Source organism: Oryza sativa, chromosome 7, assembly GCF_034140825.1.
Source record: "Oryza sativa Japonica Group chromosome 7, ASM3414082v1".
Lineage (NCBI taxonomy): Eukaryota > Viridiplantae > Streptophyta > Magnoliopsida > Poales > Poaceae > Oryza > Oryza sativa.
Window position 1 is genome coordinate 12,485,556 of NC_089041.1, and position 17,946 is coordinate 12,503,501.

At 48.4% G+C, this 17,946-nt stretch overlaps 1 protein-coding gene and 1 long non-coding RNA gene across 2 annotated transcripts; both read left to right on the plus strand.

The window, feature by feature from the left end:
- The first annotated feature begins 5,005 nt into the window (after nt 1-5,005).
- LOC136357349 (uncharacterized) lies at nt 5,006-7,779 on the plus strand. Its single transcript, XR_010742654.1, has 2 exons — nt 5,006-5,437; nt 7,561-7,779. It is a non-coding gene; the product is annotated as an uncharacterized lncRNA (long non-coding RNA).
- Nucleotides 7,780-12,999: 5,220 nt separating this feature from the next.
- Nucleotides 13,000-13,740, plus strand: LOC136357409 (uncharacterized). The gene has a single exon (XM_066312665.1). The coding sequence runs from the start codon at nt 13,000-13,002 to the stop codon at nt 13,738-13,740; it is 741 nt and encodes a 246-aa protein (XP_066168762.1).
- Nucleotides 13,741-17,946: the final 4,206 nt, after the last annotated feature.

Here is a 17,946-nt window from a genome sequence, read left to right on the forward strand (position 1 = left end):
ATTTGTCCAGGAGTTGCGTACGATGTCTTTCCTCATAGGATTTGGGACTGCCCCTTTGTATGCCCAGATTCCTCATGATTGTGATGAAGAGAAGTGCCGTGTCAAAGTCACTTTGAACAGTAATCGTGAAGATATCCCTTCGGTGATGTTCGAGGCTGGAGGGGGAAGCTACATTCATGCTTGTCAGGAGGTGGCAAGGATCGCCATAGGAGAGCTCCACGAAAGCTACAACGATCGGTTGGCTGACACCGAGTATCGCTACCATCCTCGTCAACCCCAGGGAAGTGACCGTGGCAGCTACCTTGAACCTGCAGAGATTGAGAATGATGCTACCACAAGGCATTTGGTTGAGATGCTGTGGGCCATGGATGAAACCCGTGCTGAGATTGTGATAGCAGCTCAAGATTGTGAAGACCGGAATCGCGGGAAGATTTGCAAGCTGGAGGACAAGGTGGATCGTTTGGAGAAGGAGCTAGCAGCATTGAAGGGAGAAGCACCACCGCAGAAGGCCAGGGTTCGTCTTACAGCAAGGAAGAGAGCTCTATTCGTCCCTCGCTACCAGTTGGCGCCAAAGGTTCGTGTGGTGGAAAAAGAAGCTACCCCAGCCCCAGTGGATCCTCCGGTCGTCAACGTGAGTGATGATGATGAAGAAGAATCCAAGCGCACCCATTCCAAGGTCGAGTGGGGAGCTACTCAAGATGATGGGGATGTGCGAACGAGCCTTCAATCAACTCTGATGCCCGGAAGACCTAGAACGCCTTGTCAAGTCGTTGCCTTAGATCGTTGTGTTAGTTTGTTTGTTTAAGTTTGGTTGTGTGTGTGGGTCTTGCATGTGATTTAATCATTGGTGGGATGTAAATGCATGCGTTTGTTTGCTTTCGTGTGTTAGGGAGCTGGTGAGTTTAATGGTGTGAGAGTCTTCAGTTTTGTAATAATGAAACTCAGTTAAGATCAATAAAAGTTAAACTAGTAAATTCCCTGTCCTAAGTAGTTTTTCCCCTGTTTCTCTTCTTGTGCTCCTATCTATGCCAGATGGTGCTTACTCGCAGCAACGGGAATGGCCCCAACCCCAACAAAAACAACAACAATGCAGAGAATCCCACGCTTGCTCAAGTCCTGGCCCAACAGGCACAGCTTAAGAATCTGATGATGCAGCAACTCCAGAACCAGCAGAACCAGGGAAACAACCATGCACCTCCCCCGAATAAGCTGGTAGAATTTCTTCGCGTGAGGCCGCCTACTTTATCTAGCACCACCAATCCTATTGAAGCTGGTGATTGGCTGCACGCCATAGAGAAGAAGTTGGACCTACTTCAGTGCACTGATCAAGAGAAAGTCTCTTTTGCTTCACATCGGCTTCATGGCCCTGCCTCTGAATGGTGGGATCACTTCCGTCTCAACAGGACTACAGCTGAACCAATCACTTGGCTTGAGTTCACTGCTGCTTTTCGTAAGACGCATATACCCTCGGGAGTAGTGTCTCTCAAGAAGAAGGAGTTCAGGGCGCTCACTCAGGGATCTCGCTCTGTCACTAAATATCTGCATGAATTTAATCGTCTGGCTCGTTATGCTCCGGAAGATGTGCGCATTGATGAAGAGCGCCAAGAGAAGTTCTTAGAAGGGCTGAATGATGAGCTTTCTAACCCACTCATGACTGGGGATTATCATGATTTCCAGAAGTTGGTGGATAAGGCTATTCGCCAGGAGGACAAGTACAACCGCATGGAGCAGAAGAAACGCCGGATTGCTCACTTCAAGGCTCAGCAGGGGAATAGTCAGAGGCCGCGTCTTGCTATGGGACCTTAGTCAGTGCCACAGGGAGGTTCTTCGTCTGTTGTTCGTCCGCAGCGTCAGTTCTTCAACAACAATGCTGGCAACAACAACCGCAACCAAGCTCCACGCCCTGTTGCAGCTCCGACACAGCATCAGCCTGCCAAGAGGGAGCAAGGCAGTAAGCCCGGGGTGTGCTTCAACTGTGGAGACCCAGGACATTATGCTGACAAGTGTCCGAAGCCCCACCGCGCGAAGGTTGTCCCTGCTCAGAACAACCCCTCCGCACCAGCGACAAAGGCTCGTGTCAACCATGTTGCTGCCGCAGAAGCCCAAGGTGCTCCAGATGTGATTTTGGGTACGTTCCCTGTTAACTCAGTTCCTGCAACAGTGCTTTTCGATTCTGGTGCTACGCATTCCTTTTTATCTTTGAGTTTTGCGGGAAATCATGAGATGGAAGTAGAAGATCTTAGACGTCCTTTGATGGTTAGTACACCGAGTAACCAAGCACTCTCATCACAACGTAGCCCCTCTGTCAGAATAGAGATTCAAGGAGTACCATTTTTGGCCAACCTTATTCTGTTAGAATCCAAAGACCTTGATGTCATCCTAGGGATGGACTGGTTAGCCAAATATAAAGGTGTGATAGACTGTGCCAATAGAAAAGTAACTCTCACCAGCAATGATGGTCAAGTTGTAACTGTTCATGCATTGCCTTCTGAGCCTTTAAGGTCAAGTCTGAACCAAATAACTTTGGAAGAGATTCCTATAGTACAGGAGTACCCGGATGTGTTCCCGGATGATTTACCTGGTATGCCGCCCAAGAGAGATATAGAATTCAGAATAGATCTGGTACCAGGAACAACTCCGATCCATAAGAGACCTTATAGAATGGCAGCCAATGAATTAGCAGAAGTCAAGAGGAAAGTAGATGATTTGCTTCAGAAAGGATATATCAGACCGAGTTCGTCTCCGTGGGGAGCTCCAGTGATCTTTGTGGAAAAGAAAGATCATACCCAGAGGATGTGTGTGGACTATCGTGAACTAAATGATGTGACTATCAAGAATAAGTACCCGCTGCCCAGAATTGATGATTTGTTTGATCAGCTTAAAGGTGCCACCGTTTTCTCCAAGATAGATCTTCGATCAGGGTATCATCAGTTGAGGATTAAAGAGGAAGACATACCTAAGATAGCTTTTACCACTACGTATGGGTTGTTTGAATGTACTGTTATGTCTTTTGGACTTACCAATGCCCCCGCTTTCTTCATGAACTTGATGAACAAGGTGTTTATGGAATACCTAGACAAGTTCGTGGTAGTCTTTATTGATGACATTCTCATTTACTCCCGAACCAAAGAAGAGCATGAAGAACATCTTCGTCTTGCACTAGAGAAGCTGCGAGAACATCAGTTGTATGCCAAGTTTAGCAAATGTGAATTCTGGTTGTCTGAAGTGAAGTTCCTTGATCACGTCATCTCAGCCGGGGGAGTTGCCGTTGATCCTAGTAATGTGGAATCCGTAACCAACTAGAAACAACCGAAGACAGTTTCAGAGATTCGTAGTTTTCTGGGTCTCGCAGGTTATTACTGGAGGTTCATAGAGAATTTTTCCAAGATTGCCAAGCCCATGACACGACTGCTTCAGAAAGATGTGAAGTACAAGTGGTCAGAAGAGTGCGAGCAGTGTTTTCAAGAGTTGAAAAGTCGCCTAATATCAGCACCCATTTTGATTTTGCCTGATCCAAAGAAGGGTTTCCAAGTGTATTGCGATGCATCCAAGCTTGGGTTAGGTTGTGTTCTGATGCAAGATGGGAAGGTGGTTGCCTATGCATCTCGTCAGTTACGCCCGCATGAGAAGAACTACCCTACTCATGATCTTGAGTTAGCCGCAGTGGTTCATGCGTTGAAGATTTGGCGTCACTATCTTTTTGGTACTCGTACGGAGGTGTATACGGATCACAAAAGTTTGAAGTATATTTTCACCCAGCCGGATCTGAACATGAGACAGCGGAGATGGTTGGAATTGATTAAGGATTATGATATGGGAATTCATTATTGTAACATCCTGAAAATGTGTCATTTTCTAATCTTGCATCATGCTGATTCTTATGTTCTTAATAACCTTTTAAACCTAGGAAAATATACTTAGCGGGACTTCCTAAAATTAACTCGCATAAAACCTCTCTGGTATTTAATCCCTTTTGTGTTTTTCATTTAAAAACATATTTGGTATTTCTTGTTGGAATTCTATTTTCGAATATTAAACCTTCTTTCGACTAAAACTCTTTTATTCAAATTTAGTTTGAAAACCATTTTTACTATTGCAAATTATGGTCCAAGAAATCCTCCAATTTTTGTCCTTGAACCTAGACCAAAGTAATTCCAATCTCATTGGAATTAATTGTTAGCCCATCCTTTGATCCTAAACCCATCCTTTGATTCTCGATCCAAATATCCAAATTCCTCCTTTTGATCTAGCCACCAATTTAATTTATGTGGCTTGATTTCCTCTTCGGCACAAGAATAGTATTATTGCAAATATTGTGAATAATTGCTCTTGTGCTAAGAAAATTCCAACTTATACTCTTCATTCAACTTTCTCTTTTAGCCACAAATACACATCACACCAATTTTAGAATTCAAATCCTATTTATTGCCTTCAACTAATTCCCTTCAATATTCCCAAAAATATTTTGAGGAATATTATTAACTTCCCTTCCTATTTGAGTGCTTCCAAATAAATTCCCTCAAACTCCACCTCTAAATATTGCACTCAAATAAATTAGGAAATCTCTTTTGTGAATTCTTTCCAAATTCAAATTCTTTGCAAAACCTAGTTATCCAAATCAGGTATTCAAATTAGACTTCTTTCTTTTTGTCATCGGGCCGAAACTCCATTCTTTCTTCCTTTTTGGCCAAATTCCTTTTCTTTTATCTTCTATTTTCCTCCTCCTTCTTGGGCTGCCGGCCCAGCTAAGCCGAGCCGGCCCAAACCAGCCCACACCCCAACCGAGCCGCCCCCTCCTCCCGTGCGCGTGTCGTGCACGGCTCACGCCGCCGCCAACTCCTCTTCCTTCGCCGCTAAGGAAACGAAGCCGGCCGCCGTAGTTCGAATCTTCACGCCATCGTCGCCCGTGCACTTCTCGATCTCCTCCTCCACAACCGCCTTTCACCACCGCCTCTCTCCCCTATAAATAGCTGGCCATCCCTCCCCTTCTCTACATACAATCAGAGCTCCATCTCTCTCTCTTTCTCTCCCATGTCCGGCCATGGTCGCCACCACCCGATCTCCCTCACCGGAGCTTCGCAAGCCAAACCATCGCGCCATCGAGTTCGCCTCGACGAGGTGATTCCATTTTTCCCGTTTTCCCCTTCCCCCCCACTCCATAGCAACCACCACCGCCACCTCTCTTTGCCGCCGAAGACAAGCTCTTGACTGCGCCGTTCCGGCCAACTCCTTCACTCTCTCCGCCAGCCACCGCCCTCCCCGGGTGTGTCTTGCTCGGGAACACGCGTGGACGCCGACGTCGCCGCCCTCCAGCCACCGGAGCGCCGCCGCCCCGCTCGCCTTCTCCTCTCTCTTCTCTCGGCTCTCTCTCTGGAACAGAGAAGAGAAGAAGAAGAAGACGAGAGAAGGAGAGAGAAAAAGAAAAGGAGATCGACAGGTGGGCCCATCAACAGTAACTTTTCGTATTTTCTAGATTTAATTCAAATCCCAATCTTTAGAAGCCTATGTCTCCTAAACCGTAGATCCGATTCCAGTGAAATTTGGACCTAAATTCATCTAATTTCAAACTCTTCATTTTGATGTCAAATTTTCTATTTTAAGATTTTATTTGAATTTTCTTAATTTATTCAAATACCATTTGAATAAATATTTGATTTAATGTTATAATTGAATTTACAACTTAAACTTATATTTGCTTTTCAAATATTTTCTTTTATTTCCAAAATACCCTGTAGCCACTAAAAAGCCGCCGGTTGGAACTTTACGCCTTCCATGGGGACGTTTGCGCAGTCTACGGACCTCAACGTCGGATCGTTGGTTGTAAAGCCCGGCATCAACCAAACCCAAGGTCGAAGTGCTGCTCCTGGCACCCCACGCCTTGATGCGTACAGCGGTCGGAGCTTCACTATCCCCTCGACCTCCATTGCACGCCGCACTGTTAGCTCTTGAGCTCTGTGTGATCCTAGCCGCTCTGCTGCCACTCACGGTTGTCGGAGTAACACTTCCGTCCCACTAAACCTGCACCCACCTCCTATTCTTCTAGCCGATATGCTGTCTATCGACACGGTTAGAAATGATACCAAACCTAGTCGTCATGCTGCCCAACTCTAGCGACGACTAGCAAACACCTAAAACCCTAGCCGATATTTATCCTACCTCGATATCGGCATAAACAACTAAATCCTAGCCACTATTCTATCAAAGCCAACCTTGACCCATGTTAGCCACATGCCTATTTAACCATATCAACTATCTAGTGTATTTCCTATCGTCCAAACCACGAGAGCCTCCACATAAAATATAGAGCCTAGCCGATATGCTATCCTACTCCACAAACGACTCCCATACAACTAAACCCTAGGTATTATACCACCTAAACCTACCACTAGCAAATACTAGCCCCATAATCCCTATACCCTATAAAAGAGATAGGTTATACCTTAAACCCTAGCCCTCTTAACCGTTTATCGTTTTCTTATTATTTTATGGCTTTTATTGAAATTAGTTCTTCCTCTTTCTCAGTAGAGTCTATTGTCTTTTGGATGGCAACCTATGGTATTTCGAGAATCGGATAATCAGGTTGCCTATGTTGGATTTATTGCGTTGGAGCAAGGCAAGTTATTATTCCTCCCCTTTGAACATAAATGTCCTGTATTCTATATTTCTATTCTATGCATTAGTCATTCATGATTTGGAATGCATAATCTAAACATATAGCAAATCGGTTATATGCTAGCTTTTGCTTAGCCCTGCCTAGTTAGACTGCATAAAACATAATGAACTTAGATTGGGACAGTACGTAAGATTTGGTTGATTTCCGGGTGGCTAGTACTGTCTCGGTCGATATAAGTTTACCAAGTACTTATGTCAAACGAACGAGTACGACCGCAGCTTCTAGAATGGGGACAGACCTAGATATTATGTTAATTAACAATGTGGTACCTCTGTACAGTGGTTCTTATGTAAGTCCTCGCGAAGGAGGCAAATATATGCCGCGAAGGGCAAATGTGATATTTACCGAGGCGCAGGTAAATATCTTGATTATCGCGCGATGTGTGTGTGAATTTATGAGAACCTGGTTGAGATGACGTGGGGTCTCTCATCCAGTTCTCTCTAAAAACCCTGGGAACGCCAGAACTTCTCTCGCTGCTGATAACGTTACTTTCAGAGCGCATGGGGACTAGAGTTCATGGAACAGGTGCCACAATTGTTAACAACATAATACTGGGCCATGACTAAGCTAATGATTATTGGCAAGTCGTGGACTGCGGGTAAAGCGTACATCTACTGCAGTATGAATATCCTTGAATCTATTCGAATAGCCGTGCTTACGGATTGAGCATCGGGACTCATATGGTACTTTGGTTAGAAATATAATTCAAGATTTTCTTAAATACTGTTGCATATCAAACATTTCAGGAGTTCTACCTCTTTATTCTCAGCCTTCTGCAAGTAAATCTAGCTCTACACAGATATTACCTCTCATGCATTCATTGTTGAATAATATAATAGCTTGCTGAGTACGTTGTACTCACCCTTGCTTCAACCCCTCTTTTTCAGAGTTTAATTGGAGTTTTTGCCGAAGCTGGGAGTTCAATCACATAAGTTAGTTCCCTTTAAACCTAGTCTTCAAGTCTAGTAGTATAGTTAGATGGTTTAATTCTATAGTAAAACGACAGAGTTGAGTCATCATATAGCTTCTGCTGTAATAGTTAGCCACAAACTTGTAAATGTCCTATTATTTTATATAAAGATATCTCCTTTGGAGTCTTTACCAAATGTATGCGATGAAGATCTAGATTGTTGAACCTGTATCAATCTACTGATCCAGGGCTTGAAACAGTTAAACATGTCGGTTTCCGAATCATTAGTTTTGGGAGCCGACAATTATCACCCGGGAAAGGCTAATGTTGTAGCAGATGCTCTCAGCAGGAAAGGCTATTGTAATGCTACAGAAGGACGACAGTTGCCGTTGGAGTTATGCAAGGAATTTGAAAGATTAAATTTGGGAATTGTCAGTAGAGGTTTCGTTGCAGCCTTAGAAGCGAAGCCCACCCTCATTGATTGTCACACCCCGAAGTTCTTTCCCAAGCCTAAATTGGAGTTTTAAATGGTCTCAAGAAAATACCAGTGTAAAGCAAGAGTAAACCTTAATAAATTAATAAAAATAATAATCGGAATTAGCATGTGGAATTTTTCTTGAGTTCTACATGTCGAAATACGCTAACAAGATTTTTAGTGGAATTTTCAGAGCCCTCGAAATAATTTTAACCAATTAAAATTGAGCACATGCAATTTTAAATCCTAGGGAAAATCTTTTCCTCCTTTTCTTTTTCTTTTCCCTCCTTTTCCTCTTCTTGGGCCGTCGGCCTAGTCCATCAGCCGCCGCCGCGCACGCCCTCCTCCTTGTGGGCCGGCCCAAGCCGCCTTCCCTCTCTCCCCGGGACGTCGACAGGTGGGCCCCACCTGTTGGGGTCGTCCCCTTCCTCCGGCCGCCCGTCCCCACGTCGCCACCACCGCCGAAACCGCCGCCGCTCCCACGTCCCGCCTCCTCCGGGCCACGTCGGCCACGCCCGTGTATGCGCCGCGTCTCCTGCACCCACTCCCCCCTCTCTCCCGCTCGCTCCCGCGCCCGAGATGGCCGGGATTCGAATTCCGAATCCCGCCTCTCTCTCTACCTCCACCTCCCCCACGTCGGCCGGCGAATCCCGCCCCTACCGGCCACGTCCGAGTTCCCCCTCCCCTATTTAAGCTCCACCGCCACCCCCTCTCTCTTTTTCTCCATCTCGCTGAACTCTCTCGTGCTCCCCATCGCTCCCGCACGGTGCATCCACCCGCCGCCGCCTTTCCCGCCACTCCGGCCGCCTCTAGCCGCCGCTAGGCTCGCCGCCACACCGCGCCGTCGCCGCCGTTGGGTTCGAGTGGCCGAGATCCACCCCGTCCACCCCTCCTCAGTCGAGGTTCGCCGCCGGAGCGCCATTCCCGCCGTGCGACGGTGAGAGCCGCCATGTCCGCCGCCTTCGGCCAGCGTTCCCGCCTTCTATGGCCCCTCTCTCCCTCTCTAATCTTTTCCTTTTCGTTCTTTAGGTCGTCCCGGACCCCGTCCGACGCTTGTCGACCTCCCTACGTCACTCCTCGTCTCCGGTCATCGCCGCCCCCTCCGGTGAGGACTCCCTCCCCTTTCCTTTCCTTCCCCGTTTCCCCGTGCGCCGCCGCCACCCGTGTTCGCCGTCGCCTTCGGTCGTCGCCGCTGCTGGGGCACCGTCCGCTGCCGCCGCCCGCGCCGCCGCTTGCCGTCGCCGGTCGACGCGCGCGCGCCGCCGCCCTTGCCATGGCCGGCCGGCCAGCTTTGTGCCGAGCCGAGCCGAGCCAGGCCGCCGCCGCACCGTCCGATCGGCCCCGGGCCGATCCGGGCCGTCGATCCCGTGGACCGGCGGTGGACCACCCGCGTGGTCCCGGTCCACGGTATACCGGCCACCCCTTGCGCCACTGACATGCGGGTCCCGCCTGTCGGCGCCGACCCCCCCTTGATGATGTCAGCCCTGGGACTTATTGCGCAATAAATGATTTAAGGACTTTTTTTATAGTAATAAACACAGTGAATCTTCTAAAAATCATAACTAATTCATCCGTGCTCCGTTTAAGCCCATTGAAGTCTCAGTAAATCAAGAAAAATGTGTAGAATCCATTAAAAATGGTTTTGTTCTCTATTTCAGTAGTCTTATAGCCTGTTTGCATTGTTTGCCTTGTATGTCGCTTAGATTCCGGTTCTTCTGACGCTCCGGTGTACTTCGAGATAGTTGCCGAGGTTCCTCCAGCAGCAGAGCAAGGCAAGTCATGTTTGTCACTTGAACATGTTGATCCTATATTGCAAATGCTCTATTGTTTTTCTTCAAATACTGCATTGTTTTATAATGTTACTATGGGATGTTCACCTATTGTTACAGCCATGCTATTTTGGTACCATGCTCCTTGTTAGCTTGGGTTATAACATGAATAGACTTTGGACTAGGAATTGCTTAGCCATGCTTAGTTCAACTAGCACACAATGAGGGAGATCCTATTAATGTTTAGACTGTAGGTTCTAATGGTAATGTTGGATTAGTACCACCGCTTTGGTGTTGATTAATTAAAATGAATCACATGGTGGGCTGTGGGTGCATGGTTTTGCTAGTCGCACCCATGGCAATTAAGGACCGGTTCGCGGGATGCCTTGGAAGAACTTATCGTACTTACCACAAGCCAGCGTGGGCAACGGCTGGGCTTATAGTGTAGTTTTCCTCTAGCTGACGCATCCAGGCAAGGGTGGGCGTGATGGAGCGGGGCGGGCCCTACGACGGCCTTTGTCGCTTCCGGATTCACCTAGGCACGAGAGGGGACTGCCCGCTGCCTTGCAAGGAGTGGGGGTGAAACCTGAGGTGTGGTGTGCTTGGTTAGAGGGGGTTATGCGAAGGGTCCTGTCACGGCCTCTTTCCGGTATGTCGTGGTGGCATGTCGGCGCACGGAAACGTGTCGTGGGGCTGTGTCTTGTGGGTACAGTTGTACACCTCTGATCAGAGTAAAACTATTCGAATAGCCGTGCCCGCGGTTATGGGCGGTCAACCAGATTCACCGTGATTAGTTTCACCCTAGTGTAGTCTAATGAAATTGGATAGTTTAGGTAGATGGTTGGGCCTGTTGCAATGTGGGATAGCGTTGGACAGTGGATGATTAATATTGATTAATTATTACAACAGTTTACTTCTTTAAACTTCTGTTTATAAATGCCTGCTTTATGCAAATGAACCAATATAGCTACCCCTTGATAATTCCCTGCATCATACCCCTATTCCGGTATGACTTGCTGAGTACAGTGGGTAGTACTCAGTCTTGCTCTATTTTCCCCAACCCCAGAGTATGAGTATGTGTCAGATGGTGGTTTCTCCAAGGAGTAGGCTTCGTCCGTGCCGTCGAGGATGCCTGTGGAGTGGTGTTCCCGCTGCAGATCAAGTCAAGGCTTAGCTCCAGTTATCTCTCGTTTTTCTGCTGCATTTATGTAAGACTTTGATAATGTTTGTAAGACGTGGATCTAAATGTCAACATTGTCGTTTGTGTACCCCGGCCGGTCCTGGACGGGGATTTTAATGCACATTCTGCTTGGAATTCTATTCGGGAATTTCTGGGCGTGACAAGTTGGTATCAGAGCCGACCTTGACCATAGGACAAGCCAAATGGAAAAACCTAAGAGCCCTCTGAATCCTTTTCATTGCATATGTTTTTTGCAATTGGATTTGTTTCGGGAAAATTGGGGTCTGTTCTTGTGGTTCAAGGGAAAAATCTTGGTCACTCGTTTAAGTGAGATTTGTCAAAACAAGTTAGTCTAGGGTTTCAGTAAAATTATTTGAGATATTTTCGACAGTCAGTTGGGATTTGATGGGTGAAATGCATTAGGTCCTAGCTCAGGAATATGGGTTGCAAGGTATTTATGCTTTTATTGTTATTATTAGTATGTCTCTAATTTCCCCATTATTTTATCGTTATGTAAGTCTGTCTTATTTATTCGCTCTCATGCAAAATGATCCATGCATAAAATTTCGTTCTTATTCGCTTCTCTTATTTGAGTTTTTATTGCTTTGTTTAAAATTGGGTTTGAGCATGCATTGATCCTACTCCTTTGTTTTCTCTAGATGGCCGACCACCCACCCAACCACCGCGGAGAAGGCATGGATGATTTCGTGGCAGAATTGGCTCGCATCACACTGGTGGTGGGCTACCCCAACGCGCCAGAGTACACGACTGTTCCACCGCTCAGTGGCGAGCTTCCTCACCGTGTCCGCCTGGAGGTCCATGGCTTTGTGGGCACCTGCCTCGCTAATATGGTGGTTGAGGCGTCCGGAGGCACAGCAGATCACGCCTGTCAGGAGGTAGCATACCTGATGATGGCCAGACTACAGGAGCACCACAACTACATCTTCCACGACACGGCGTACCGATTTCACCCTCGTCGAGCCAGCGGTGATGATGTCAGTACTTTCCATCCGACAGCCGGCGAGAACGACACCACCTTTGGTCACATGTGCGCCGTGATGAGGGGGATGGACAGGATGCACTCGGATCTACACAAGGCGTCCAAGGCCTTGAACGATGGGAAGCTCGTGAGGATCATAGCTCTGAAGGATGAGATAGCACGCCTGAAGAAGGAGAATGCTCAGTTGAAGGGTCTCCCAGCGCCAGCAGGAGTCCGGATCCGCACCACGCCCCGCAAGACGACGACTGCACCCGTGTGCATTCAGCTTGCGCCCAGGAACCCACCTCCGCCCGCAATTCCTGCAGCTCCAGCTCTAGCCCCAGCTCCAGTTCCAGTGTCAGCTCCCGCGTTCGCTCTCTCCTTCGCTCTAGCGTCAGCAGCCAGGGGCCCAGCTAGTGGCAACGGGGGTTGGTTGCCTGCTACTCCCAGTGGCAGCCGCGACCATAGCAGCAGCAGTTCTAGTGGCACAGAGCCGGGCAGTGGCGAGACGTATCTGCCAGACTCCAGGAGCCGCTTAGAGGGACCTGGTGACGAGCAGGAGGACGCCTTCGACTCCACCGACCGCAGGAGCCGTTCCAAGCATTAGGCTCGCTTTCCATTAGTTTATCGACTGTCTAGCTTCTGCTTGTTAGTTTGCGTATTTAGGTTGCTTGCTTGTGGGTTAGTCGACAGTCGATATCATGTGCCTATGATATGGCTGTCTTAATAAGGATTTTTGCTTGCTTTTTAAGTGTTTTAATTCATATCAGAACAATTGTAGTTTAAATTCCTATATAATAAAGCTTAGTTCTTGAGCATCTGCTTTTCTTCTTTTCCACCGTCCGCTCTTCCTCCAGATGGTCTACACCAGGAATGGTAGCCGTACAACAGGCGAGGGCAGCAACGGCGAAGAGCGCACTGATGGTGTGCATCCCAACAGCGTTTCCGGCAATGGTCCGCCACCACTCCCCGAGAATCCGACCCTTGCCCAAGTAATGGCTCATCAGACGTAGATGATGACAGCCATGATGCAGCAGATGCAGCAGCAGCACCAGCAGATGTACCAGAGGATGCGGCAGCAAGCCGAGCAGCAGCAGCAGCAGTTTGGTCCCTCTCCCCCTCAGTCCAAACTGCCGGAGTTTCTACGCGTCAGACCACCCACCTTTTCTAGCACCACCAACCCTATGGAGGCAAATGACTGGCTCCATGCCATAGAGAAGAAGCTAAATCTCCTGCAGTGCAATGATCAGGAGAAGGCCGCCTTCACCACACACCAGCTCCAGGGTCCCGCATCAGCTTGGTGGGACAATCACATGGCCACACGTCCGCCAGGCACGGAAGTCACTTGGGTGGAGTTCTGCCGCAGCTTCAGGAAGGCGCAGGTGCCAGATGGGGTCGTGGCACAAAAGAAGAGAGAATTCCGAGCACTCCACCAGGGCAACAGGACGGTGACGGAGTATCTCCATGAGTTCAATCGCCTCGCGCGATATGCACCGGAGGATGTCCGTACTGACGCCGAGAAGCAGGAGAAATTCCTAGCAGGTCTGGATGATGAGCTAACCAACCAGTTGATATCTGGAGACTACGCCGACTTCGAGAGGCTGGTTGACAAGGCAATCCGTCAGGAGGATCAGCGCAACAAAATGGATAGGAAGAGGAAGGCGGCGCAGTTCCGGTCCAACCAAGGGAGCCACCAGCGACCGCGCTTCACTCCCGGACAGCAGGGTGGACCTACCACCCTGATCGTCCACTAGCACCGCCCTTTCAATGCCAGCAACTTCCATCAGGGCGCTAGTGGCAGCCAGAACCACCATGGCGGTCAGCCCAACCGCAGTGCAGCTCCACGCCCACCAATGGCACCAGCACAGTCAGCTTCGTCCACGCAAGCCAAGAAGGAGACTGGGACAAAGCCAGGGTCCTGCTTCAACTGTGGCGAGCTTGGCCACTTCGCTAACAAATGCCCGAAGCCTAGGCGTGCTGGGCCAAGGTTTGTCCAGGCTCGTGTCAACCACGCGTCTGCGGAGGAGGCACAAGTAGCACCAGAGGTCGTACTGGGTACGTTTCCTGTTAACTCAATCCCTGCAACAGTACTTTTTGATTCTGGTGCAACGCATTCATTCATTTCAAAGAAGTTTGTCGGGATGCATGGGTTAATAAGAGAGGAACTTAGTACACCAATGCGGGTTCATACCCCAGGGAATAGCTCCACTTTGGTTCAATTCAGCCCCTCGGTAACGATAGAAATTCAAAGATCACTCTTTCTGGCCAACCTCATCCTTCTCGAATCCAAAGACCTAGATGTCATTCTTGGTATGGATTGGCTGACCAGGTTTAAGGGTGTCATTGATTGTGCGAATCGCACAGTCACCTTGACCAATGAGAAGGGAGAAACCGTGGTGTACAAGTCACTAGTCTCACCAAAGCAAGGGGTTTCCTTGAATCAGATTAAGGTGGAAAACCCTGTGACCACCGAGGAGAAGGGTTCGCGGAAATTGGAGGATATCCCCATAGTCTGCGAGTATCCAGAAGTGTTCCCTGAAGACCTCACTACCATGCACCCAAGAGAGAGATTGAATTCCGGATTGATTTGGCACCAGGAACTGCCCCTATTTACAAGAGACCGTACAGAATGGCGGCCAACGAGCTAGCAGAGGTCAAGAAGCAGGTCGATGAGCAGCTGCAGAAAGGGTACATTCGACCAAGTACTTCACCTTGGGGTGCACCGGTCATTTTTGTGGAGAAAAAGGATAAGACGAAGAGGATGTGCGTCGACTATCGCGCACTCAATGAGGTCACAATCAAGAACAAATATCCTTTACCGCGGATCGATGATTTCTTTGATAAGCTGAAAGGAGCTAAAGTGTTTTCTAAGATAGACTTGTGATCAGGCTACCACCAGTTGAGAATTCGGGAAGAGGATATTCCAAAGACGGCCTTCACCACTCGGTACGGGCTATATGAGTGCACGGTTATGTCTTTCAGACTTACCAACGCACCCGCATTCTTCATGAATCTGATGAACAAAGTGTTCATGGAATTTCTCAACAAGTTTGTTGTGGTGTTCATCGACGACATACTTATCTATTCAAAATCTGAAGAAGAACATAAGCAACATCTCCGTCTGGTACTCGAGAAGTTGAAGGAGCACCAGTTATATGCCAAGTTCAGCAAGTGTGACTTCTTGTTGTCGGAAGTCAAATTTCTGGGTCACGTCATCACAGCTCAGGGCGTGGCAGTCGATCCGTCGAATGTGGAGTCAGTTACCAAATGGACCCCACCGAAGACCGTGTCGCAAATTCGGAGTTTTCTTGGACTTGCGGGTTATTACCGTCGATTCATTGAAAACTTCTCGAGGATCGCCCGACCCATGACTCAGTTGCTTAAGAAAGATGAGAAGTTTAAATGGACAGCTGAGTGTGACAAGAGTTTTGAGGAGTTCAAGAAGAAATTAGTATCCGCCCCAGTTCTGATTCTGCCCGACCAGATGAAAGACTTCCAAGTCTATTGCGACGCATCCCGCCACGGGCTTGGATGTGTTCTAATGTAAGAGGGCAGAGTGGTCGCATATGCCTCGCGGCAGTTGCGTCCACATGAAGGGAATTATCCAACTCATGACCTGGAATTGGCAGCAGTGGTTCATGCTTTGAAGATCTGGAGGCACTATTTGATTGGCAACCGCTGCGAAGTATATACGGACCACAAGAGTCTGAAATACATCTTCACCCAACCGGACCTAAATCTCCGACAACGAAGATGGTTGGAACTAATCAAAGACTATGACATGAGCATTCACTACCACCCGGGTAAAGTCAATGTGGTGGCAAATGCGCGAAGCAGGAAAAGCTACTGCAATGCCCTATGCATCGAGGGCATGTGTGGAGAATTGCAGCAGGAGCTTGAGCGTCTCAACTTGCGACTTGTTGAACACGGGTACGTGGCTGCCCTAGAGGCACGACCTACGCTCGTGGATCAAGTCAGAGTAGCCCAAGTGAATGATCCTGAGATAGCTGAACTGAAAAAGAATATGAGGGTCGGAAAAGCCTGGGACTTCCACGAAGATGAACACGGCACAATTTGGATGGGAGAAAGATTGTGTGTACCTGACGACAAGTAACTGAAGGATCTGATACTCACCAAGGCTCATCAGACTCAGTACTCCATCCATCCAGGCAGCACCAAAATGTATCAAGACCTCAAAGAAAAGTTTTGGTGAGTCAGCATGAGAAGGGAAATAGCCGAATTCGTCGCGCTCTGCGATGTTTGCCAACGAGTGAAGGAAGAGCACCAAAGGCCAGCAGGTTTACTCCAACCTCTTCAAATCCCGGAATGGAAATGGGAGGAGATTGGAATGGACTTTATAACAGGACTGCCCCGGACATCATCGGGTCACGATTCAATCTAGGTAGTCGTGGATCGACTCACTAAGGTTGCTCACTTCATACCAGTACATACCACGTATACGGGCAAAAGGTTGGCAGAGCTCTACCTCTCGAGAATCATGTGTCTACATGGAGTACCCAAAAAGATAGTATCTGATCGAGGGAGCCAATTCACTTCAAAGTTCTGGCAGAAATTGCAAGAGGAATTGGGAACCCGGCTGAATTTCTGCACAGCCTACCATCCGCAGACAGATGGTCAGACCGAAAGGGTCAACCAAATCTTGGAAGATATGCTACGAGCATGTGCACTCGACTTTGGTGGAGCATGGGATAAAAGTCTGCCTTATGCCGAATTCTTGTACAACAACAGCTATCAGGCCAGTCTACAAATGGCGCCGTTCGAAGCGTTGTATGGCCGGAAGTGCCGCACACCTCTCTTCTGGGATCAAACAGGCGAACGTCAACTGTTCGGAACGGAAGTGTTAACAGAAGCAGAGGAGAAAGTCAGGATTGTCAGAGAGAGGCTGAGGATTGCCCAGTCTCGACAGAAAAGCTACGTGGACAACCGCCGACGAGAGCTCACGTTTTAAGCAGGGGACTATGTGTACCTTCGTGTTACTCCGCTCCGGGGAGTGCACCGTTTTCAGACGAAAGGCAAGTTGGCACCACGCTTCGTGGGACCATACAAAATCTTGGAACGAAGAGGAGAAGTTGCGTTTCAGCTATAACTTCCATCCAATATGATCGGTATCCATGACGTGTTCCAAGTATCCCAATTAAAGAAGTGCTTGAGGGTACCCGAAGAACAAGCCAATTCGGAGCACATCGATATCCAACAAGATCTGATATATGTGGAGAAGACAGTTCGTATCCTTGAGACCAGCGAAAGGAGGACTAGAAACAAGGTCACCAGGTTTTGCCGGATTCAGTGGAGTCACCATTTAGAGGAGGAAGCAACCTGGATAAGGGAAGATGAGTTGAACGCCGCCCATCCGCACCTCTTCGCCAGCCCCTCCGAATCTCGGGGCCGAGATTCCGTTTAAGGGGGAGTAGGTTTGTCACACCCCGAAGTTCTTTCCCAAGCCTAAATTGGAGTTTTAAATGGTCTCAAGAAAATACCAGTGTAAAGCAATAGTAAACCTTAATAAATTAATGCAAATAATAATCAGAATTGGCATGTGGAATTTTTCTTGAGTTCTACATGTCGAAATACGCTAACAAGATTTTTAGTTGAATTTTCAGAGCCCTCGAAATAATTTTAACTAATTAAAATTGAGCACATGCAATTTTAAATCCCAGGGAAAATCTTTTCCTCCTTTTCTTTTTCTTTTCCCTCCTTTTCCTCTTCTTGGGCCGTCGGCCCAGTCCATCCGCCGCCGCCGCGCGCGCCCTCCTCCTTGTGGGCCGGCCCAAGCCGCCTTCCCTCTCTCCCCGGGACGCCGACAGGTGGGCCCCACCTGTCGGGGTCGTCCCCTTCCTCCGGCCACCCGTCCCCACGTCGCCACCACCGCCAAAACCGCCGCCGCGCCCACGTCCCGCCTCCTCCGGGCCACGTCGGCCACGTCCGTGTATGCGCCGCAT

Bases quoted from the DNA above. Each gene is read 5' to 3' on its own strand.
- LOC136357409 (XM_066312665.1), top strand. From the start codon at position 13,000: ATGATGACAGCCATGATGCAGCAGATGCAGCAGCAGCACCAGCAGATG.